General features: G+C 42.5%; 4 protein-coding genes across 5 annotated transcripts in view; 3 read left to right on the top strand and 1 right to left on the bottom strand.

The window, feature by feature from the left end:
- The first annotated feature begins 203 nt into the window (after positions 1-203).
- LOC122357411 (cell surface glycoprotein 1-like) lies at positions 204-5574 on the top strand. The gene is made up of 4 exons (XM_043256790.1): positions 204-459; positions 2669-3640; positions 4567-4599; positions 4882-5574. Exons 1-4 carry the CDS (start codon positions 372-374, stop codon positions 4929-4931), a joined length of 1143 nt encoding a protein of 380 aa, XP_043112725.1. The 5' UTR covers positions 204-371; the 3' UTR covers positions 4932-5574.
- Positions 5575-6230: 656 nt separating this feature from the next.
- pop1 (POP1 homolog, ribonuclease P/MRP subunit) lies at positions 6231-16682 on the top strand. Of its 2 annotated transcripts, none has more exons than XM_043257635.1 (16): positions 6231-6479; positions 7090-7165; positions 7259-7363; positions 7753-7928; positions 8678-8938; positions 9116-9203; positions 9861-10039; positions 10196-10395; positions 10512-10599; positions 10683-10767; positions 10886-11005; positions 11280-11419; positions 11490-11672; positions 12316-12470; positions 12548-12697; positions 15859-16682. In XM_043257635.1, exons 2-16 carry the CDS (start codon positions 7090-7092, stop codon positions 16364-16366), a joined length of 2514 nt encoding a protein of 837 aa, XP_043113570.1. In that variant the 5' UTR covers positions 6231-6479; the 3' UTR covers positions 16367-16682. The 2 variants fall into 2 exon arrangements, with proteins under 2 accessions (XP_043113570.1, XP_043113571.1); XM_043257636.1 differs by having other exon boundaries at positions 7074-7165.
- A 205-nt stretch (positions 16683-16887) lies between these two features.
- Positions 16888-23792, top strand: part of LOC122357950 (potassium voltage-gated channel subfamily S member 2-like) — an 8121-nt gene continuing 1216 nt past the window's right edge. The window contains exons 1-3 of the mRNA XM_043257637.1: positions 16888-16963; positions 20075-20176; positions 22531-23792. The exon at positions 22531-23792 is cut by the window's right edge and continues 1216 nt beyond it. Of these exons, the coding sequence (XP_043113572.1) occupies positions 22583-23792 (1210 nt within the window). The 5' untranslated portion in view covers positions 16888-16963; positions 20075-20176; positions 22531-22582. The remainder of the gene's footprint in view (positions 16964-20074; positions 20177-22530) is intronic.
- On the bottom strand, positions 16906-21664 carry LOC122357952 (NIPA-like protein 2). The gene is made up of 12 exons (XM_043257638.1): positions 21569-21664; positions 20975-21055; positions 19569-19637; positions 19312-19480; positions 19147-19206; positions 18411-18532; positions 18158-18254; positions 17951-18089; positions 17781-17869; positions 17628-17691; positions 17450-17544; positions 16906-17036 (listed from the first exon to the last, which is right to left on the bottom strand). Exons 2-12 carry the CDS (start codon positions 20978-20980, stop codon positions 16933-16935), a joined length of 1014 nt encoding a protein of 337 aa, XP_043113573.1. The 5' UTR covers positions 20981-21055; positions 21569-21664; the 3' UTR covers positions 16906-16932.

Below are 23792 nucleotides of genomic sequence, written 5' to 3'. Positions count from 1 at the left end.
GTTTAATTCGTCTAACACTATAAAAATATAGTGTTTAGGATCCATTGGACACTAAACTACACTAAAATTCCCTCGAGAGTCTCCATCACACTCATAAATAATATACTGTAACATATTCTTCCTGACTCCCGCTAATTGTCTGATGTAGTTTCTAACATGCATGTGTTTTAGGTGATTATTCAGATTTGGGCACACACAGCGCATGCGCGTCAGCTCCAGCGCGTCTCAGTCCGCTCGCGTCTGTTTGACAGGAACACATGCGGCATGATCAGCACTTAGAACTGAGAAGCGCTATTCAAAAAAATTATAATAGATAAAAAAAATAGTTAAAAAACTAGTTGATAGTTAAAAGGAAGTTGCACACGGTCAGGATGGGCTGCTCATCTTCCAGCACACAGACGCTCGCGCAGGAGAACCGCCCGCGCGTCAAAGCGGAGGACGCGAACGGAGAAACTCCGAGTAAGTCATTTTTAGAAACATCGCTATTTAACTAAAGCAGGTAGGTAAAGTTTGGCTTGATGACATTATCAGACCTGTGCATGTCTACTGACATTGCCAAACACACACACACACACACACACACACACACACACAAGAAATAGTCAGAGATGACATCTTTTCATAGTAATATTTATGGGCGATCTTTCATTATTGCAACTTATATCCTACACGATATCAAGATTATGTTTGTGTCTGTCCAGCTGTTGTCAGTGAGTTTGTGCTGTAGGATCCCTAAACCGATGATGGATATGAGGACAGACAGCTCAAACCCCGTCTAGGACACATGAAGCCCCGGGCGTCGATCTGTTTCTCTGGTCTGACCAGTCTGCTGTGTTTCCAGATCACTTTCACATCGGTGCTTCCATTGAGCAGAGAGACTCGCTCCCTGTTTAACTGAAAACTCTGCTTCATGATGGCACTTCCAGCGGTTTTCACCCATGTTTCTGTGGGCTGTTTTCTCTTGTTTCTTTTAGAGGTTTGTGTCGTTGTGTGACATTCACGTGGTTTGAAAACTGATACAAATTCTCACACAGAGGACGACTGTCTCTTCATTTGAGAAAACAATCATAGAATTAATGTCTGAGTAAACCTTCAACCAGATCCAGGCTGAAAATCTCGGACTCAAAAACCTTGAGCGTGATTCAGACACACACCTCAGGTTCAAACAATGAAGATGGGTGTGTGTGTGTGTGTGTGTGTGTGTGTGTGTGTGTGTGTGTAAGACATAGAGAAATCCTTATGTTTGAGTAAGTTCAGGAACACAGCTTGGCTTGCGATCATGATAAGATTTATGGTTTTGGAGGAGATTGTTTGGGTTTAATCAAGGCAAGAAGGTTCATTTAACATGGGATAAAATAATCATGAGGGAAAGCATGAAAATGAAAGAGGAGCAAATAATACAGCACCTGTTGAAGGAGAGATTTGATGTTTTTGTGTTTGAGCGTCTCTGGTGGTTCTGCTGCTGATGACGTGTTCACGCGTACAAACACACGGACAGAGAGGGACATATTGTTCACTGTGAGTCTGTTCACTGTTTGCTCTAGAGTCTGTCATCTTTGGCTGCTGTCTCTCCTCAGTGCCGCTGACCATCAGGAAATTACTTTTTCATCACAACATTTGAGGAAATGAGCTCTGAACCGAACAGAACCTCCAGGCGTGTGTGCAGGAGTGTGGTTCTTCCTGAGTGTGTATAATTTAACACGCAATGTTTCAATCACACGCAAACAAAATATTACGTTTTTTGTTTCATCATGCAGCTTCTCACACTGCTGAGAACGACTGGACTGGTTCCGAAGTGTCTCAAATCTGAACCACCAGTCTAGAATCAAAATCTCAATGTAATCTTAATTTCAGTCTAATGATGATTTTTTTAAATTATATTTGCATTTCCAGAGATGGGGATGGTGTTATAGTACGCAAATATGACAGTGATGTCATGTCTGTTGGTTTGTTTGTGAATGCTGTTATAAGTGCGACTTCACATTTATTAAAGGTTATAAAAACCAAATATGAATTGCATTCCTAAGAAGAAATTTTGCCCTGAAATGGCCTGAATGAAATAGAAGAATAGGAAACTGTAGACACTCAACAGACTGCTATTCTGAATGTTTCTGCTGGTTTCCACGAGAGCATCTTCCATGATGCTTAATTAGTGTTTGTGGAAAGATAAATATTAACCATTTCAGTGAGGCAGGAATGTGTGTTTTTAATTATTTACTGCTATAGTATGTGATTCTGAGTTCAGCTAAAGCTCTACCGATCATTAAACATGTCAGCTCTTGCAGATTTGTGTTTGTCATAATAACCTGGATGAAGGTGTGTGTGTGTGTAGAAAGCGAATCACACACAGCTACACTTCTGCTCCTTCTACTTGGCATAAACACATGTACTCATGACCAGAAAAAATGATCTGGGATGTGCTACCTTCAGGAAGAAAAGCACGTCTGTAGTTACTCAGTGGTTTAACAAGTTTTTCTGTTAAGAAACATCTTTAGATCCTTGTGGCATAGCTCTACAGAGCTCTGTCTTATTTCTTTTAAGATTCTGTTTTAAGCTAAATTTCTATAGCGTGTGTGAAGCAACTGAAGAAATAATTTTTGCTCTTGGACAATTGTGTGTTTAATGCATATAAATAAACCTTATTTTCTCTCTGCTTGCGTTTTGCCAGTCTCTCATAATGGGCTTGTAGCAGAAGATGTCGAGGCCATCTCAGATCAGATGCAGTTGCCAGTTCAAAGCGCTCTGTCGGATGATCTGGGTCCTGGACCAGGCGAGACGGTGGAAGATGTCCAGCTTGAAGCGGAGCAGACAATGGTCAGCGCTAGTGATGCTCCTCTGGAGGAGAAAGATCCAGCAGATGCTTCAGAACCCACTGAATCCATCCCTACAGTTCCTTCTCTAGCTGTGGAACCAGCTTCAGATCTCTCCATTGCTCCAGAACCCGAGTCAGCTGAGCTAGCATCGCCTCTGAATGCCCCATCAGAAGCCAGCTCGGAGCCCATACTGGAACAAGCAGGCTCGGTTCCTGAAGAGAAGCCAGCTACAGCTCCAGAACCTGCTTCAGTTGAACCCAGTCCGAATTTAGAATCAGCTCCAGAACCCACTGCGGTAGAGCAAAGCCCTGCACCAGAACTCACTGTGTCTGAGCCTGTACCAAGTGAAGAACCAGCTCCTGCTGAGGAACTGATGGTGTCTCCTGAGCCATTTGCAGTGGAACTGAGCCCAGCTCCAGAATTAGCTCCAGTTCTAGAACCGATGGCTGAAGAGCCGAGTTCAGCTCCAGAATCAACTATGGCTCCAGAACCCACAAATGAGGAAACAAGCTCAGCTCCAGAACCGATCTCAGCTGCAGAACCAACTCTGGCTCCAGAACCAGCTGCAGTGGAACCAAGCCCAGCTCCAGAACCCTCGGGGGAGGAACTAAGACCAGCTCCAGAACCTACAAATGAGGAACCAAGTTCAGCTCCGGAGTCAACTCTGGCTGCAGATCCAGCTGCAGTGGAACCGAGCCCAGCACCAGAACCCTCGCCGGCTGCACCAAGTACAGCTCTAGAACCCTCAGCAGAGGAACCGAGCCCAGCTCCAGAACCCTTAGCAGAGGCAGCAGAGAAGGACGTGACCTGCGCAGGCGCTCCAGAGGGTAATGTTTGGGAACACTGGCAGATTAGCTTCAGAAACACAGATTAATAACAGTTCACATCTGCAGCAGCAACAAGCTCTATTTTAAATTATTTTTCTGATCACTCTAGATCAAAGCTTCAGATGAAAAGATGCTTGAGTGGTAAAATAAAGCTCTGGTCACTACACATACTGTAATAAAGCAGTGCATCACCAGTGCTGTGTAACAGAACCGAGATTGTTGAGTAGAGTTCACTGCAGTCTAGACAAAGACAAAGTCTAGACACAGAACATGTCACAGATTTCTTCACATCTGTGCACAACAGCCTCTCGCTGACTCTTCATTGCTCTTTGTGTTGTGCCAGAAGCCACAATAATCTTGCACTCTGTTGCCTCAGATTATGTCAGATGAGTGCTTCTCATGTCCTTCGATGACGGCAGCGCTTCGTGACACGCAGCGCTGGGCTGTTAGACAGAACTGCTTATTACAAGCATTAAAGATAATCTGACTTCTATTCTGATACAACCATTTATTTAAAATATAAGCAAATGAACAAATGTACGTGTTTGTGTGAGTGAGTGAGGCTCCGAACTATACCGGTGATCATGTGCTTTTCTCTGATTTATTTGGGCTGAATCATACTTAACATGTAGAAGGATTATGGCAATATAGCAGGTTTAATTACAAAGACAGATGGACAAATATCACTGGACTAAAGATCTGAAGATTATTGACCATTCAGAAGATGTAGTGTCCCAGAGATGCAGTATAGTGCATATTTATATTCCAGTTTCTGAGAATATAATGTAAACTAAAAGTAAACAATATAATTAGCAAAGCAATAACAATAAATAAATACAAAGCATGCCATGATCTGAATGGTTTCTGCAGCTCATGTGCTGATGAATTCAGACAAACATCAGCAGTGTGTTTCTTGTGTGTTTCAGGAGTTGGTGAGGAGATCTCAGCAGATGCGGCCGGTGAGACGCTGATGCAGGGGTCGGAGGTCAAACCCTCAAACTGCAGCTTTTAACTCCTTGTCTTCACTCTACAATGATTTCTGCTTAAAATGTCTGGAGATGAATGAGCAAACACATCTTTTGTGTGAATCATGAGCATATCTAAAGTCATGAATATGCTATATATTTCCTTACTGCAGAAGGGAGTTTTGTGGCTCTTATTTGTATATTATGATACTGTGTTGTTTGAATTAAAGAAACACAAGCTCTTTCGAGATTAACTTTTTTTTTTTTTTTTTGTAGTCACTGAAGATGGAATCCATCTGCTGAAATCCACAAAACCTGAAGATTGACGTCGTTGTGACACTGTATTTCGGCAGACATGAGGGCTTGGGCTTTATATCCATTTGTACATAAATTAGTGTTTCTAAGTAGCGTTAGCATCATTAGCATTGTTGTTAAAGCCACAGAAATGCCTTTGAGAGCATGGTCCCGTGGGTGTCCAGCCGAGCGTGGGACGAAATCACACCATCATGTCCTCATCTCCATGCAACAGCAATATTAACTCATCTGATCAAATATGAGCCAAAGCTCTAATAACTGTAAATCAACCAAATTATGTTTAATAATGTGTCTTTTAATGAGACAGAAGGGCTTTGCCTCTTTTATTTAGGGTATGTTGCACCTCAGACTGCTGATGCAAACTGCTTTGACTCTTTACATGCATTAATCAATGACAGAAAAGCAAAAAATAGTATATTAATCAGTAGTATATGTTGTTGGGTTGTTTTAGTACAGTTTGTGGTGATTACAGTGCACTAATAAACCTCTTCTGATCAGCTTCAAATCTGTGATATCCTGAAGGAAAGCAGTTACTCGAATCATATCAGTGTGTGAAAACATGAAAGTTGAGCTCTTTGTAAAAAAATAAATCAGCCTTTAATGAACTGACATGATCTCTGCACATCTCCTGTATGTCTTTTTTTACATTTATATGTGCACAGAATAAAAACATTTACTGTTACTAATAAAATAATTTTGTGGTGATTTGTCTTTTATTGTAAGTGTGTGGATGTGTCTTAAACACTAGAGAACATTGCAGCTGATCTCAAAACCAGTGAGAGCCATACCGAGATCAGTCAACTCAGTCAGTACCTGCTGCTTGTGACTCTCTCTCTCTCTCTCTCTCTCTCTCTCTCTCTCTCTCTCTCTCTCTCTCTCTCTCTCACACACACACACACACACACACACACACACACACACACACACACACACACACACACACACACACACACACACACTCATTCCTATAATGCTGGCAAAGCTCAATAAGCCTAGAATTATTTTCTTTCTCAGTGAAACACAAAACGTTTACACTTCTGCTCATTTAACTGTAACAAGGGGAAATGCACATATACAATATATGTAACTTGCAGCTTACATGAAAAACTTTCTCTAAAAGGAGCTCAAAGCAACTGCTGCAAAATTCCTTTATAACTTCATTTGTTTATTATTTTAAGTGTTTATTTTTATTTTTAATAATCCAAATTTCATATGATGTACAGTATATCATTTAAACATCCGATTAGTGATTGGTTAGCGCGTCTTAACTTTAAAGAAATACATTTCCCATCATCCTTTAAACCGGAAATCAGCGCGGGTTGCGCACGTGTGCTGTCAGGAATAGCGTGAGCCACAGGAAACGTCCGAACAAAGTGTTGAGAGCAAATTAAACCGACCAGTTTCATTTAACCGATTAACTGAGTTTGGAGGCGAGTGGTATTTCGCTGGATTGATCAGAAAAGAGAATGAACTAGAAGCAAAGATTTGCGGTGGAAGCGCCGTCCCTCACGACCAGCAAACATCACGGGTCCTTAGGCAGAAAACATCACCGATACAAGGTAATAAAATGTAATTTATTATAGGGTAATAATGGATAATAATCCATAATTAGTGGATAATAAGTGACAAGTTTAGCTTTATTTACCTTTTGGAATGATGTCTGATTTTAATCAAACCTTTAACCAAAGTAAAATAATGAACAATATAATAAAATCTGACTAACACACAGCTCACTTGCATACGGCGCAGTGCACCTTTAGAATTGTGTGTGTGTGTGTGTGTGTGTGTGTGTGTGTGTGTGTGTGTGTGTGTGTGTGTGAGTGTGAGTGTGTGTGTGAGTGTGTGTGAGTGTGTGTGTGTGTGTGAGTGTGTGTGTGTGTGAGTGTGTGTGTGAGTGTGTGTGTGTGTGTGTGTGTGTGTGTGTGTGTGTGAGTGTGTGTGTGTGTGTGTGAGAGTGTGTGTGTGTGTGTGTGTGTGTGTGTGTGAGTGTGTGTGTGTGAGTGTGTGTGTGTGTGTGTGAGAGAGAGAGAGAGAGAGAGATAAATAAAGATTTGTAAACGTGTAATTTGTTGTTCTGCGCTGTAGGTCTCTCTCATTTAATAATCTCTATGTTATAGCGTGTACTGTATATACAGTAGGGTCAATGTTTCTAGTGGACCTGTGTTTCAGATGACTGGGGCAAAATCCAGAATGAGAGAAAAAAAGATGAAGAACCAGCCGAAAAACGTCATTTACACAAGCTCAGGTGACCGGGGCTGATAAAAGCTTCATTCAGCAGATATTATTGTATTTGAGCTTACCGTGTTTATGTTATTGACCGAAAGCTCATCATCTACAGATCGTGATTCTGGGAGAGGTCAGGGGTCACAGGTCTGTGGCTGGGTCAGAGGTCATCAGCCTGGGGGTCACAGTTACAGTCAAGATCTGCCAAAATGCATCACTGGTAACATTCATAACTAACAAAATTCCAGTATAACAATGATAAACTCTGTGATTAGATGCAATGAACAGAGTTTGTCAAACACACCACAAAATTACCAAAAAGTGTGCGTGTGATGTTTTGAGAGACACCTGAACCAGAATGTTTGCATAATTGATGTTGAGCCCATCATCACACACACATTTGACTGCACTCCGATGTGAACGCAATCTGAAATCTGTGTGGGAAAGATCCATGTGATTCTGTTAAGTTCTGTGTTAGAAATGTTTGCAGCAGCAAACCCAAGACCTGATGAAATCTGTAACATGAATGAATATAGCACATAATGTAAATCGTTATTGTGAACTAACCGTTAATGAAGCTAAGTTTTTAAAGTCGATTTCTCCCTGCAGCCTCGGCCTTCGCTAAAGCGCGTGCCGCTGAAGTGAGCTCTATGCTGAAGGCCATCAATAAACCTGCAGGCAGCTGCCACATCTTCACCGCTCTGCCCAGACACATGCGCAGACGAGCCATGAGCCACAACACCAAGAGACTGCCGAGCCGTCTGCGAGACGCAGCTCAGAGACTGGTACTGAGTCCAGAAGAATCACACCATCAGTCATTAATTACTCAGTTGATCAAATCTTGATTCTGAATTAGAGTTCGAATTAGTTTCTGGATTAAATCTTCAGTTTGTACAAAAAGTGTTAGGAAGATAGGAAAACTTCTGATTAAAAAGAACAATTATTCTAATCCCTGCAGAAGGGCGGATTTCAGGAATAAAAATTACTGGTCCAAAAAACTCTTACTTTTTAAACCTGTAATATCCTCTAATCCTTACACAGCAGTTAATATCAAAAATATTTACAGTTTTTTTTTTGTTTTTTTATCTCTAATTGTAATCTACATTCACACAATTATCAGAGATGGAGTCAGAACTAGTTAATTTTGTAAATGCCATGCAAAACATTGGCAATTTTTTTCTCCTTCAGCATGTCCCTTTAGGGGCTCCGTAGAGCACTAGTAATCCAGATTTGAAGCGCGTCAAAAAATGTACCTGGATTAGGATGATCCAATTCAGTTTTGCTTTAAAGAATGATTCTGATCCAGATTCAACTTTTTGAACAACCGGTAGTATCCTTGCTGTCTATGTAGGGTCGTAAAAAATATTTACATTTGTATTCCAAAGATAAAAGTCCTTAAAGGGTTTGCATCGACATGAAGCCAAGTAATAAATGACAGAATGAACTATCCTTTGAAATACGTCACACACTCATTAACACCGGTCTGTGTGTGTCGGGTGAATTTCGCTCAGCGTGTGTGTGTTTGTGTGTCCAGGCTGAGAGAAGTCAGCAAGCTCTAGTGAAAGAGAAGCAGCAGCTGCCGAGAAGCAGGAGCCGTCGAGCGCGTCGCAGACACGGGAACCTGCTGCTGGAGTTCAACCGCAGACAGAGGAAGAACAGATGGCTGGAGACTCACATCTGGCACGCCAAGCGTTTCCACATGAAGAAGACCTGGAGCTACTGTCTGCCGCTCAAACCCACAGCCAAGAGCTTCAGAGCCAGCTACAGAGCCATGAGCTCCCATGCCCTGCTGCAGGTGACACACACACACACACACACACACACACACACACACACACAAACACACCTCTTCTTATTGGCTTAAGGGATGTTATATTCCTCATGTGTAATTGGTACAATTACATGTATTTTTTAGACTAAATTCAACTAAAAAGCAAGTTTATTTAGAATAATATCAGCATCTCTGTCTCAGGATTTGTCATATTTCTGCTGTTTGGAGCTTCAAGGATCTGAAGAACAGATGCTGCAAGCCCTTGCTCGACTCACCAGCAAACAGACAGGTGTGTGCAGAGTTCATACAACGTGCTTGAGTCTAATTTTCTCAAAGTTAAGGTCTGGAAAACATTTGAAAACAACCATACTGTGAGACTGTGTGTGTGTGTGTGTGTGTGTGTGTGTGTGTGTGTGTGTGTGTGTGTGTGTGTGTGTGTGTGTATGTGTGTGTGAGAGAGAGATGGTGTGTTTTTTAACAAGAGGCTTAACTACAGCCAGTTTGAAGGTTTTGGGACGTATCCTAATGATAATGATGAATTAATAATAGTCAGGATAGGATCTATGACTTCTGAGAGCAAATCTTTTAATAGTTTAGATGGAATAGGGTCTAATATACATGTTGCTGGTTTAGATGATTTAACAAGTTTGTACAAGTCGTCTTCTCCTATAGTAGAGAATGTACATGATTCACTGAACTAGTCACATCCAAAGCATCTACAGCCCTCACATTCTTTTTATCCTAAATAAAAGTTTGGATGCGTGTCTCCAATTCTTAAACCTTCTCTGTCAGCCTAGCTGATCATCTGATCATCGACAGAGGGATAAACTATGCCTGTGGCAATCAATGCAGGAAGTCCTGCAAGCCATTACTCACCGTGAGGGAGAGCAGAAATGGAGCAGAGCTGAAAAAGAAAACAATCTAATCTAATCTTGTGTGTGTCTAGGTCCCACATTCGCAGCGGCGTCCTGTCTCTCAGGTGCTCGTCAGGGCAGTGTCCATCTGTACAAAGCAGATCAGTTTCCACACGACTCTCTGGGCCCTGCTGACTTCCTGTGGAGACCCCGGGTCCCTAACACCTCGGACAGACAGCTTTGGATTTGGATTCATCCCTCCCTTAAACAGGTCAAACATTTAGGCCAGGAGCAGATGCTTGATCAACATGTTGAAGCTCATGGCTACTCGTGTGATGCACTGGATGTCGTATTTGTTAAATACCTGTATACCTAAGTTATCTCAATCATTCATTTGTATGAGTGTGTGTGTGTGTGTGTGTGACAGGATGTGCTGGCGGAGCTGCAGCTGGTGTGTCAGTGTGTCGAGGAGAAGTCTTTTCCCGTCTCAGAGACATCTGTAGAGAAGAAGAGGAAGAGAGATGAAGGACACGATGAGCAACCCTCCAAAAAGCTCTTGGGGGATGGGATGAGGCCTGCTGGGACCCCTGTGTGCTGGCGGTCCCCTGACACGGCCATCACCATCAGGTGCCATAAACACACGGTCCTCTGACCGCTCAGCTCTAGTGATCTGATGTTACTGTGAAGTACGTGTTGGCTCAGGGTTAGCTGTGAAATGTGATCTTTCCTGATATCCTGTGTAGTGACCTGACCATGGAGATTGTGCGCTATCGTCTGATTGGTCCACTTGCCCACACAGTGCTCATAGACACGCTCCATCCGGCCAAACAGGTGAGATGAAAGATTGACTTCACTTTTGTTCTGATGTGTCCGTCAGTCATTGGTGTGCTGATGATTCGCTTTTGTGTCTGTAGGAGATGGAGACGTCCAATCACAGTGCAGATGAGGCCGGCGTCAGCGTCCATCAGCAGCAGACAGAAATATTCCACCTGCTCCGAGGTGACCAAGACTGACCCATGACACCAGTGCTGCTTTACGTAGAAATAGGAGATGTCTTGTTCTTTGATTCTTTGAATAGCTGTGTGTGTGTGTGTGTGTGTGTGTGTGTTTGTTACAGGAGTGTGTTCGACAGCAGAGCTCCCAGTAGGCTGTGTGTTGGGACTGACTGTAGATGATCCCAGACTCACTTTACCTCAGAAACGTGGTAAATCTGTACCTGACCTCCAGCAGAGCGCAGGTACAAAAGAAATCTGCTGCGTCACGGTGCAGGAGTGTATGTGTTTGTGTGTGTGTGTGTGTGTATGTGTTTGACCCTGAGCTCAGGGAGCCACTGCGTCTCCATGCAGATGAACCAGGTTCGAATCCTGGCAGGGCCTGAGACTCTCTCTCTGGGACTCTCTCTCTCTCTCTTTCTCACTGTATCTCGCTCTCTCACACACACACACACAGAGCACTCACTGCACCAGAGTCACACACATCAGGACTGTTCATGCTGATTGTTTCTTGCTCAGAGTGTGTGTGTGTGTGTGTTTTAGAGGACTGTCGTGTGAGAGATCTAAGTCTCAGAGGAGTTCCAGCTCACTGCAGTCAGAGTGCATTGTGGGAGACATCTGTTCGAGAGCGTGTGACACACAGCCGACTGTCTGAGCAGGTAAACAGACGAAAGCCAATCTTTTCAATGACTGTGATGATGAAGTCACATCTGTGTGTGTGTGTGTCAGGAGCTGAACCAGATACGGAGCGAGCTGCTGGTTCCGGGTTCGAGGCTGGCTGCTCAGGCTTCTGTTCCTCTGCTGCTGGTTCATCAGGGCGGTCGTGTTCGGGGCGAGGAGCGTCTTCACTGGGGCTCTGGCTGGGATCTGTTGCTGCCCAAGGGCTGGGGAATGGCATTCTGGGTCCCTCTGGTGCGTACTGACACGGTTCATTTTCTTGTAAATGGAACGATCCCAGTGATATTGTACTCAACAGTGTGTGTGTGCGTTTATCTCTGGTGGGGCACTAGATGGGAATATATAAAAAATGTAAAATGTTGAGTATGTTGTTTTACTGATTACAGAACTTGTAGAAATCATGGAGATAAGCCTGCCTCATTCAGATTTAACTAAATTAACAGATGTTGTAACCCTAACAAATATTGTTGAACAGTATTTTAGAGTAATTCTTTTCAAGCAGGAGCCTTAAAATATCAGGCGGACAAAAGTTTTGAAATTTGTGTCAACAAAGACAACAAGCACGGTTAAATGTTTTTGTAAAACCAAAACATAGACATAATCACAATAAATAGGAAAGTGCAAATGTTCAAGCAGCATTACTGGGCTTAAGATGAACTGACAAGTGAGTTCTGACAAACAGAACAAATCACATCCTCGTTTCAAAGCTTTCTGTCAGTGACACTAAAAATAAGACGCACCTTTACTGTAGTTATAGGCGAAGCGTAATAAACCCTGTTTTTCTCCAGGAACATCACGGATGGATGGTAGTTTTTGTTCAGTGTTTCTGCCATCTACTTCTTTTTATTCGTTAGGTACTCATGAATGTGTTTTGTAGGTGTATCGTGGTGTTCGTGTCGGTGGTCTCCACATGAGTGTCAAACACTCCCAGTTCATGGGGCAGCCTCACTTCCCTCATGATTACCCAGACTGCCCTGCAGGACAGCGCTTCCAATCAGAGCAGGAGGCGGAGCTTCTAGAAAAGTTCAAAAGGTGAGTGCTGTGCTGAAAAATTGTGCCTTTTTATGTCTCTGTCATGATAAAATCAATAATCAGGTCACTGCTTTCAGACGTCCTCCATCCAAGCGCACCAACTACATCAAACATGGCTGCTTGGCACCGTTCCGTTGCCCCTGGCAACAGCTAACAGAGGAGTGGGAGGAGCTAGTGAGCGCCGATACAGCTAGCGGCAGCAGAACCGGACCCTTCACTGTCCTGAGGTCAGTCACTCCCGTCACGGCTCACAGGGAGGATCGAATTTGTATTTCACTGAATAAAAATAATCATAATTTAACAGCATAATAATGCAAGAAGGCCTTTTAATTCTTAAGAATATTTAGATCATGAAAGTATCACAATATTAGATTCTTAACAAATTTGAAAAAGTAAAAGTAAACTTTTTTTTTTTTTTTTTTTTAATTATCAAAAAATGCCAAGCAACAAGAAATAAGAAACGCTTGTGTGGAGACTTTTCCAATCTACAGATTTTTTCCTTTATGACTTTTGCCAAGAAACACAATCCCAATTTAGCAGAGATGTTCATATGCCCAAAAGATGCCTAACTAAGGTCATATCTGCAGAACAATCCTTTTTTTTGTGTATGTGTATTTTTGACATTTGAACTAGAAACAAGCTAAAAAAGTCACAGGCACAGGTAAAATACAAAAAATTTGGTAACATTTTAATTTTTAGATATACACTGAACTAAATTATTAATGCAGCACTTGTTTTTGTCTCAATTTTTCATGAACTGAAGACTTAAAGATGTACACAAAAGGACTATTTAACTCAAATATGTAAAAAAGCTTTACTGTATTGGGAGGGTCTGAAATCCAATCAGTATCTGGTGTGATCACATCTCCTTGCATAGAGTTGATCAGGTTGTTGATTTTGCTCAATGGCTGTGTGAAGTTGCTGGATATTGGCAGGAACTGGAACATGAGAGAAAGGATGTGTTTGTTAGCGCCACTGAACTGACAGCCTAACATGAACTCTTTAATACCACACTGTTATGTCCTGCATTTTGGTTGTTTGGTTTCCCATAGAGCACACCTAGTTTACGCTGATTACACTCAGAGATGTGGCTCATATGTAAGGCAGTAGTGTGAGAGCATCCCAATACCCTTGAAAGGCTACCTTTTTGTTTTAAAGGGTAGATGATCATCATCCATACTGCTGAACCTACTGCTTTTCAGAAAAGATCTTCGCCCATAGTCTACGACACGACCGAAAGCGCATGTTATGTGACCATGTGTGCTCATTGTGGCATTATGCTAAAATTAATATTGTGCGTTTGCTCAAAGCTCACTTCAAACCATCAAGTGTTTGTAATAACTACTGTTTATTGTCTAAAGTGCGTTTTTGTCTTCGAGTGCCGCTGAGGGCCAAACGAGAACCCGAAGCAGAATACTATTGTTGTGCTCCTTCTCACAAAAAACACTAAAAGTAAATAATACAATTTATTTATCTATAACTAGACCGTTACCTATAGGTGCTGGTCATTCTTGAGGATCATCACAAAGACTGATGTATATTTCAAATGTTAATTTCTTTTAATTTTGATGATTATAACTGTCAACTAATGAAAACCCTAAATTCAGTATCTCAGAAAATTAGAATATTACTTAAGACCAATACAAAGAAAGCATTTTTAGAAATCTTGGCCAACAGAAAAGTATGTACAGCACTCAATACTTTTGTCTGAATTACTGCAGCAGTGCGGCCAGTTAAGATCAGGGATACCATGGTCTTTGAACCAGGTACTGGTAGCTGTCCTGTTGGAATATAAAACCTGCATCTCCATAAAGTTGGTCAGCAGCCGGAAGCATGAAGTGATCTAAAACGTCCTGGTATACAGCTGCATTGACCTGGGACTTCAGAAAACACAGTGGACCAACACCAGCAGATGACATGGACTCCAAACCATCACTGACTGTAGAAACTTTACACTGGACCTCAAGCAACATGGATTCTGTGCCTCTCCTCTCTTCCTCCAGACTCTGGGATTACCAAAAGGAAATGCAAAATTTACTTCCATCAGAGAACATAACTTTGGACCACTTAGCAGCAGTCCTTTGTTGTGTATAGTGCTTCTAGAAGCACTGACTCCAGCTGCAGTCCACTCTTTGTAAGTCTCCCCCACATTTTTGAATGGGTTTTGTTTCACAATCCTCTCCAGGATGCAGTTATCTCTATTGCTTGTACACTTTTTTTTTTCCCTACCACATCTTTTCCTTCCCTTCATCTCTCTATTAATGTGCTTGGACACAGAGCTCTGTGAACAGCCGGCCTCTATTGCCCTCCTTGTGCAAGGTGCTTCTCTGTGGCTGTGTGGCCTACAGAACTAGACTGAGAGACCATTTAAAGACCTTTACAGGTGTTTTGAGTTAATTAGTTGATTAGAGCGTGGCACCAGGTGTCTTTTAATATTCAACCTTTTCACAATATTCAAATTTTCTGAGATTTTCTTTAGTTGTCAGTTATAATCATCAAAATTAAAAGAAATAAACATTTGAAATATATCAGTCTGTGTGTAATGAATGAATATAATATACAAGGAATGGAATTAGTGATATCAACTTTTTAATGATATTCTAATTATATGACCAGCACTTGTATTTTATTTTATTAATACAGTGTGATTTGATTTTTATCAATCCATCATTTTTATTTCTATAGTGCTTTTAACAACACAGTTTTTATCAAAGCACTGAACAGAATAAAGTAGAAGAGTACAATGACAGGGATGTATAATGAAGAGAGTGAATAATTTGTTATTAAATGCAGAGACGGTCTCTGGAATCAATTCAATGATAATCTCTAGAAGTTAAGTGTCCCCAACAAAGAAGACAGAGGAACCAGAACCCCATCCATACAGAATGGAGAAAAACCTTGGGAGAAACCAGACTCAGTTGAGACCAGTTCTCCTCTGACCGGACGCCCAGCACTTAACTTCCTGTTCAATGTTAAACACAGCTGTGTCAGATAGTGTAGATGACTTAGTGTGTGTGTGTGTGTGTGTGTGTGCGCGCATCAGGATCTGGTGATCTGTCCTTCTATGGTCTCAAGCATTCAGAAATCACACAATTAAGCAGTTTTACTCCAATAAATCCATGGTTAAGTTTGGTAAGGGATGTCATGTCCAAATTTGTGTTGAAGAAATTAAATTCCCCCCCGGAGCTGGTGCCCTACACAGACTGTACTCTATATAGGGGACGGTGGTGCCGGTCTGAGCTACATGCATATATCCTGTGGCTCAGAAGAGATACGGCTTTGGGTCTGTATAAAGGTCAACAACCTGACTTTTTTTTTTTTTTTAAATTCTTGTTTAAACTGAACCCAGCCCTACATCTGTGTCACATGATCGTCTCGGTGTCTGCAGGAGTCTGAAGGTGCTGCGGCGGCTGTCTGCGTGTTGTCGGCGCTCCTCACCTTTGACCCCTGCGGCGGCTGCAGAGCTGAGGTGGGAATGTGGGCGGAGTCTGGTGTGGGTGCGTCTGCGTCTGTTGAGCAAAGGTCAGCCGGCTCTCCACGCGATGGTGTGTGTCCCGACGACCTCTGACCTCCAGCAACTGCTTCAGGACGCACGCAGCAGCGGGCCGCAGGAGCCTGGGCACCGAGATCAGCTGACCCCAGCCGGGGCGGTCAAGGGTGTGTATCCGACGCCGCTGCCCCGTGTCCTGGCCCACTGCAGCCGGCGGACGCTGGGATGGGTGACGCAGGGGGACTTCTCTCTGGCGGCTGGCTGCGGCGAGGCTCTGGCCTTCATCAGCGCCGCTGGACTTCTGAACATGATCCTTCAGCAGCCGGCGGAGCAGCGCGGCCTCGTTCTGCTGAGAAACCCCTCGTCCCTGCAGTACCGCTTCGCTCGCATCAGCATCGACGTCTGACTGATCAGACACCTCCCAGACTCAATATACAGGACAGCATATGCTAAAACCTTTCCTCTGTGTGTATATTATATATAAAGAGAGAAAGTCTGCACTGTTGAATTTTTTTAATTTTTTTTTTTTTTTTTTTATGAAATTTGAAAGGTATATTTGATTTACTAAGACATTATTATTTTGTTTCAAACTCTGTATTTCACTCTGCTGAATCTGAGTCTGTGCAGATTGTGTTTTTTTGTGTGTTAACCATTAGCATTAGAGTTTTAGTTCCTGCTCAGGCATCTTCATGTAGATTAAAAATCAAAGCAAACTAAAGAGATCTGATTGTGTGTGTGTGTATTCCATTTATTTAAGCATTTGATCAGTGTTTTTCCTTTTAAGCAAATATTCAAACTAGTATAAAAAATTAAAAAAAAAAGTAAAACGTAGACAGTTATGCTTTAAAAAAAAAACCTTTTCAAAACTTGTTTAGTGGGGCCTACTCTCTCACTCTCTCTCTCTCTCTCTCTCTCTCTCTCTCACACAGAGTTAGTGTGGTTCTATGTTCCTCCTGCAGGGGGCGTCTTCATCTACGGCTCGTCCTGAATCCCACTGTTACACGTGAGTTTAGATGCCAGTGTTCCATATTTACTGTCGTCTGACTGTGGCTGCACTTTGTCTGTGCAGCTTTTGCCTGAAATACACAAAGACCATTATGTTAGGGGTGTCAAACTCCCAGAGGGCCACAGCTCTGCACAGTTCAGATGCAACCCTTATTAAATATATCTGATCCAGCTAATAAAGTCATTAAGGCTTACTTGAAAACTAGCCTCCATCATTGGTCTTACTGGAGGGCCACAGATCAGCAGAGTTGAGCTCCAAATCCAAATGTTTGGAAGATTCTAGTGGTCCTAAAGACCACCTAGGACCACACCTAGCTAGATCAGGTGTGTTTGTTTAGGGTTGGAGCTAAATTGTGCAGATCTGTGGCCCTCCAGGAATTGAGTTTGAGACCAATGGTAAGTAAGTTAGAGTTAGAACTAAACTTTAAAAAAATTATATCCTGAGTGTTTGATGGCTCCATCGCTGTCAGGCATTATTGGATACCTGGAATCTGGCCCATTGAAATGAACACACGGTCCATCTTGATTCGGGGGCGAGCTCTCGCGATTAAAAACACTCCAGTAAACGCCAGAAGACACCTGAGCAACACACACATATCTTAAAGCACACACATACAGGCAGATATTGTTAAAAACTACAATAATCTTTGAGAAACACTCACCCGATCACAAACATGATGACATGTATCAAAGATAAACCATAAAATTCTTCATAAAATAAAATGCCTGGAAATGCAAATCAGTTTATCATTTTTGTGTTCAAAAAAGAAAAGCAAATGTTTTTTAATCAGCAAAACTCATTCAAACCGACTGACCAGCAACAACGGCACTCGCAGTGAAGAACACGTAATTAATAGGCACAATCTCGGTGGCGTCAAACATCTTCATGGCCTGGTTCAGAAACCTGAGCAAAGGGAGAGAAATGAGCAGGATTCTTCTGAGCACATTAAGAGATCAGTATGTTTTAGCGAAGGATCAGACGCACTTGATCTGAAAGACGCAGGACGTGACCATTATGATGAACATGATATAGAAGATGGGATACGTGAGCTGCAGGTGGCTTCCACGAATCGTCTCTGTGATCATTCCTGAAACCGCTTTCACCGAGATCACCGTCACCGACGCTGCAGCAAACACACTTTTACTGATCTGTTCATCATGATGGTTAGGAATCGTTATGATCTGTTCTTACCGAGTAACGCCACTAAGATCATCATGATTACGATGTGTTTTATGTTCCTGCACTTATACAAATACATCAGGATCGCGAACAGAATCATTTCAAACATCTGCAGAGACACAGACAGATAAAAGATTTGTTCTGAAGAACCATATAATTTATATGTAATTACTTTACGTTCAGGCTGGTCGTGGTCTTTATTTCACTGTATGTTTGTGGATCTTTAGGTGTCACCTGTAACTTGGTCAGGATTAAACAGACTTACAAAGTAAATCAGGAAGGTCCAGCTGACCAGAGAACGCTCCACCATGTTGGCCGTGACATGAGGAGATGAATGAGGGGCGAATGTCACCAGAAAGTAGGTTCCGGTCAGTGCCAAAGCCCCGCCTGCCAAAGAAACATCTTCATTACAAAAACTCTGAGGAGAGATGATTGAAATGTGTTCACGTCTCATGATGATCAGAGTTGTGTTTTGTGGATGGCTGGTGTCTCATTTCCTGCTGATTCAAATTAGGACGCTCTTCAGCAGATCACTGAAATGATTCAGTCTGGACCCAATGAGCTTTAGTCGACAACAAATATGAATTCAACGAATAATCATCTCCTGATTTCTGGAGGAATGATTAGCTACATGGAGCACAAAAGCAGTAATAAGCAGCACAGACAACAATACATTTTATGGGTCAAAATGATCCATTTTTCTTTTTTTTTATATCATTAGGATATTAGGAACATGTTCAATTAAGATATTTTATAAATTACAAAACTTCATTTGGACAATTTAAAAGCAATTTTCTCAATATTTAAACTTTTTTGCACCCTCAGATTCCAGATTTTCAAATAGTCCTGTCCTAACAAACTATAAGTCAATGGAAAACGTATTTATAAAAGACTAAATATATATAATATAATTTGAGTTCAATTATTTTCTGTACAAGAGAAGATTAGGAAAATATTTACAAGAACTTCATTAAGAGACGCAAGAAGGACTCCAATCTCACCAAGGATGTCTGAAGCACGTAATGTTTCCTTCAGAAACACCACAGAAATGACTGCACTCGCTGAAAGAGAGACAAACGGAGCCAACTTTACATGCTTCTGAACATGAACGCTTGAAACAGAGAACGGCAGCCTTCAACCTGTGATGGACGGAGGGAAGGTCTTACCGATGACGGACACACAGCCGAGCGGAGCGATGAGCGACGCCGGAGCGAAGCCATACGCAGCAAAGTTCCCCAGCTCCCCCAAACCCATGAGTAGGATCCCGCACCACCACAGACGGCTGGTGTAGTACGGCTTCGTCCCTCGCTGAGACTGCCGCACATGTGTGTATTTCTGCACAAATACCAGCAATACTCCCACAGTTTAGAAGAGAGAACCCTGAAACACGATGTGTGATGATCGTCTGCAGAAAGAGCTTCACCTGGATATTTAAGGAGATGCTGATGAGAAAGTTTCCACATACTGCGATGCAGATCCCCACAATATAAACCTATGAACACAAAACATCAGCTGAGGGACAACAGGGACCCGTATCCGTGAGGAGCCAGATCTGTACACAGGGCTCAATTTCTCTGAATTCTCAGTTTAGAGAAGTGGGGACACTTTTTGGCTTTTTTGGACATTCTGAACTCTACTGGGGTTAAACACATGTCAAGATTTAATACTGTCACATAGAATTGATGTTAATGGTGTTGAAATCCTGCAGTAAAGTGGTGATTTTTCAGATCATTAGCTAGTCTTGTGTGAACTCCACATAGCTACAATCATAAACTCTGTACCTTGTTACAGGTCAGGTAGAACCATCACTTCCACCACAAAAGACTGCTTTATAAGGAATCTTCTTGATTTATCTCAATTCCTCAGAATATCCAACATTGCAGAAAAACTTGATGATATAACACAAACTATGTACTCTCTCTTTTCTAGCATTTTAGATACAGTTGCTCATTTACGCTTAAGAAAGATGAAAGATAACAGAAGAGAGCAGCCCGGGAAATGGAGCGCAGATGGAGGAAAAGAAAACTAAAGGTATTTCGTTTAGCTTGACGGGAAAGTACACTATCTTACAAAAAAACATTAAGAAAATGCTAGATCTGAATATTTTTCATCTCTTTTAGAAGAAAACAAACATAATCCCCAGTATTTCATCAGTACAGCGACTAAATTAACTAAATAAGTGTCAACAGGTGCTGATATTCCCCAAAAGTACAGCATAATGACTTTATGAACTACTTTACTGCCATTGAAATTGTAAAATTGTAAGTATGCAGCTATCAGATAGTGAGCTTTAGATCCCCTAAGGAAAAATTACACTCTCTCTCCATTATAGGAGAAGAAGACTTGTACAAACTTGTTAAATCATCTAAACCAGCAACATGTATGTTAGACCCTATTCCATCTAAACTATTAAAAGATTTGCTTCCAGAAGTCATAGATCCTATTTTGAACATTATTAATTCATCATTGTCATTAGGATATGTTCCCAAAACCTTCAAACTGGCTGTAGTTAAGCCTCTTATTAAGAAACCACATCTTGATCCCAAAGACTTAGTAAATTACAGACCAATCTCTAATCTCCCTTTTCTGTCAAAGATACTAGAAAAGGTAGTATCCTCACAACTGTATTCCTTTTTAGAGAAAATGGTAATGGCTGTAGTTTAAGTTTAGTTTTAGGGTTAGAGATTGCAAGCGCTGTAGATTGAGTTTATTCTCATTTTAGATGTCGTAGTTGCTATAGTTCAAGTTTAGTTTCAGATTAGAGGTTGCAGTGGCTGTAGTTTGTGTTTAGTCTCAGATTAGAGGTTTCCTGCATTGCTATTTTTGTACCTCCATCCTGGATCTTCACCTGTCGTTCCCACAAGGCATGTAAAGCGAGTGGATAACCACATTCACAAACACACTGCACCACTGGCAATTGAAAAGAGCAACAGACACATATTCAGAAGAGCTATGGTCACGATGATCTCTCTGACGTTCAGCTGCTGTTCAGAGGTCTACCACCGTCTGTGTACATTCACACAGATCAGAATGAGCTCAACCATTATCTGAATCAAAACCTTTACGTTTCACAAATGTACATTTTTTTGTACTTTCAGTGTGACAGAAAGAAAAACCTTTATTATCTTTATTTCCTATTTGCTGATCTAAAGGCAGATAATACATATTCAGGTAAAGGTTCTAATTTATATCGGACAGCACTAACATTCTTCATGTCAAACCCCATTAATCTTACAAATCTTACATTTTAAAAAGGCTCAGGACACTACCTGATATCAAGTACAGACAGAACTTCACAATAATCAACCCCTCAACATGTCATGAAATAACAAGACCAATAATCAATAAAAGGCACAGTCCACACTTATAATTAATATTAACAGTGATATCGTTAACAAAACAATTATTAGCAGAAATACATACGCCGTCTCCAGTACAGGAATGGCCTCTCAGTGCTGGGACTTGTGTGTGTGTGTGTGTGTGTGTGCGCTTACAGGACTCTTTGTGCAGGGCAGGACAATAGTGTTCTGTGAGTGTGTGTGAGCTGCAGGCGGGGTCAGTCTGTGCTGGATGGACAGTAGATCTATTATCTTACATTACAGCACATTCTTGTACGCTAACACTGAGAATGAGTGTTTAAATGTTTGATTGTAAAGTTTACAGTAACACAAGTGGCCTTTGAAACATTAACAAATAAAATGGCCAACATAACAATTCCAATGGCTTTTCATTATTTAAAACACATAGAAAAGAAAACCATATTATTTTTATTAGTAGTATATTATGGGCTCTTCTCAACAATCTGATAATCTCGACTGTAGTTCTTTACATTTATTAAATGATCAAATACTTCTGTTTAGCCTATTTTTTGTATTGAAAACCACAATGTCCAAAAAGCCTCCTGAGACGCTTCAGCCTAGTTATGATATATATACGATATTATATATTTACAGTGAAGCGCGCTTCCGATCGAGACTGCACTTATTTGTCTGTAAACGCGTCCATCGCGTCTTCGCTGATTTTCAAGACACTGTAGGATATTTTTCAGAGCTTCGTTTCAGTCATCAGCATTTTAACATTTTCAGCTGTTTTGTCTGATGATATCATTCAGTGTCGTCACTGTCGTGCGCGCGCTTCAGCTGTGCGCGTGTGGAGTGCTCTGGAATATCGCCGTGAGTTCATAACGATATAAATCGCTTCGCCTATATATCACGTCCGTAGAAACGGCGTGTGAATTTAAAACGGGCTCGGAGCGGAATCGCCGCGCTCGGTTTTACCGGGAGGATTCTGTTCGTGATTCGTGCGGAATGAGAGATGAAGCGCCGCTCAGTCAAAGCTTCTATTGATGAGGGAGAGCTCTTTCTCATGTGTGTGTTTGTCTCCAGATCTCTGCTCACAGTGATTGTGTTCTTTTGCTGATCGATCGATTGGTCAGTCATGACTTGGGCTCTGGAGGAAGGTGCTATTCGCATCAACGTGGGAGGCTTCCGGCGGAGACTGCTCTCCCAGCGGCTCTCTCGGTTCCCCGAGACCAGGCTCGCCCGGCTGCTCCGGTGCCAATCTAAAGAGTCTGTCCTGGAGCTCTGCGATGACTATGACGACTCAGAGAACGAGTTCTACTTCGACCGCAACCCGGCGCTCTTCCCATACGTCTTACACTTCTACAACACAGGGAGGCTTCACGTCATGGATGAGCTCTGCATCTTCTCCTTCAGTCAGGAGATCGAATACTGGGGCATTGACGAGCTGTTCCTGGACTCGTGCTGCAGCAGCTCCTATCACTGCCGCCGGACAGAGCCCGAGGAGAGCGACTCAGAGGACAGGAGCGAGGAGGCCAGCACCACCTCCTCCTTCCACGAGATCCTGGAGTTCTACAGCGACGCTGGCAAATTTGACAAGCAGCTGCTGGGAAGTGTCCGGCGGAGGATCTGGCTGATGCTGGACAATCCTGGCTACTCCATCCCTAGCCGGCTCATCAGCATCTTCTCCATTTTGGTGGTGCTGAGCTCCATTGCCTCCATGTGCATGAACAGCATGAGTGAGTTTACGCTGCTGGACGCTGACGGAAAGCCCCATGAGGACCCTCGCTTCGAGGCCGTGGAGCACTTCGGCATCGGTTGGTTCACTCTCGAGCTGCTGGCTAGGTTCGCCGTTGCTCCGGACCTTCTGCATTTCTTTGAGCACCCATTGAACCTGATCGACCTGGTGTCCATCCTGCCCTTTTACCTGACCCTGCTGATGCACCTGGTGGCAGAGAGTGGCCCGGCGCTGGCCAATCTGGGCCGAGTGGCTCAGGTGCTGAGGTTGATGAGGGTCTTCCGTATCCTGAAACTGGCACGTCACTCAACAGGTCTCCGCTCGCTCGGAGCCACGCTCAAGAACAGCTACAAGGAGATCGGCCTGCTGCTGCTCTATCTGGCCGTTGGTGTGTCCTTCTTCTCAGTCATGGCCTACACTGTGGAGAAGGAGGACAACGAGGGATTGAGCACCATCCCAGCCGGCTGGTGGTGGGCCACGGTCAGCATGACCACGGTGGGATACGGCGACGTGGTTCCAGGCTCTGTCGCGGGAAAACTGACCGCCTCTGCCTGCATCCTGGCGGGAATACTGGTCGTGGTACTTCCAATCACTTTGATATTTAACAAAT

This window comes from Puntigrus tetrazona, chromosome 14 (genome assembly GCF_018831695.1).
Source record: "Puntigrus tetrazona isolate hp1 chromosome 14, ASM1883169v1, whole genome shotgun sequence".
In the NCBI taxonomy this organism is placed as follows: Eukaryota; Metazoa; Chordata; class Actinopteri; order Cypriniformes; family Cyprinidae; genus Puntigrus; species Puntigrus tetrazona.
Note: the sequence above shows the minus strand (reverse complement) of the source record. Positions and strands in the feature narration are given on the sequence as shown.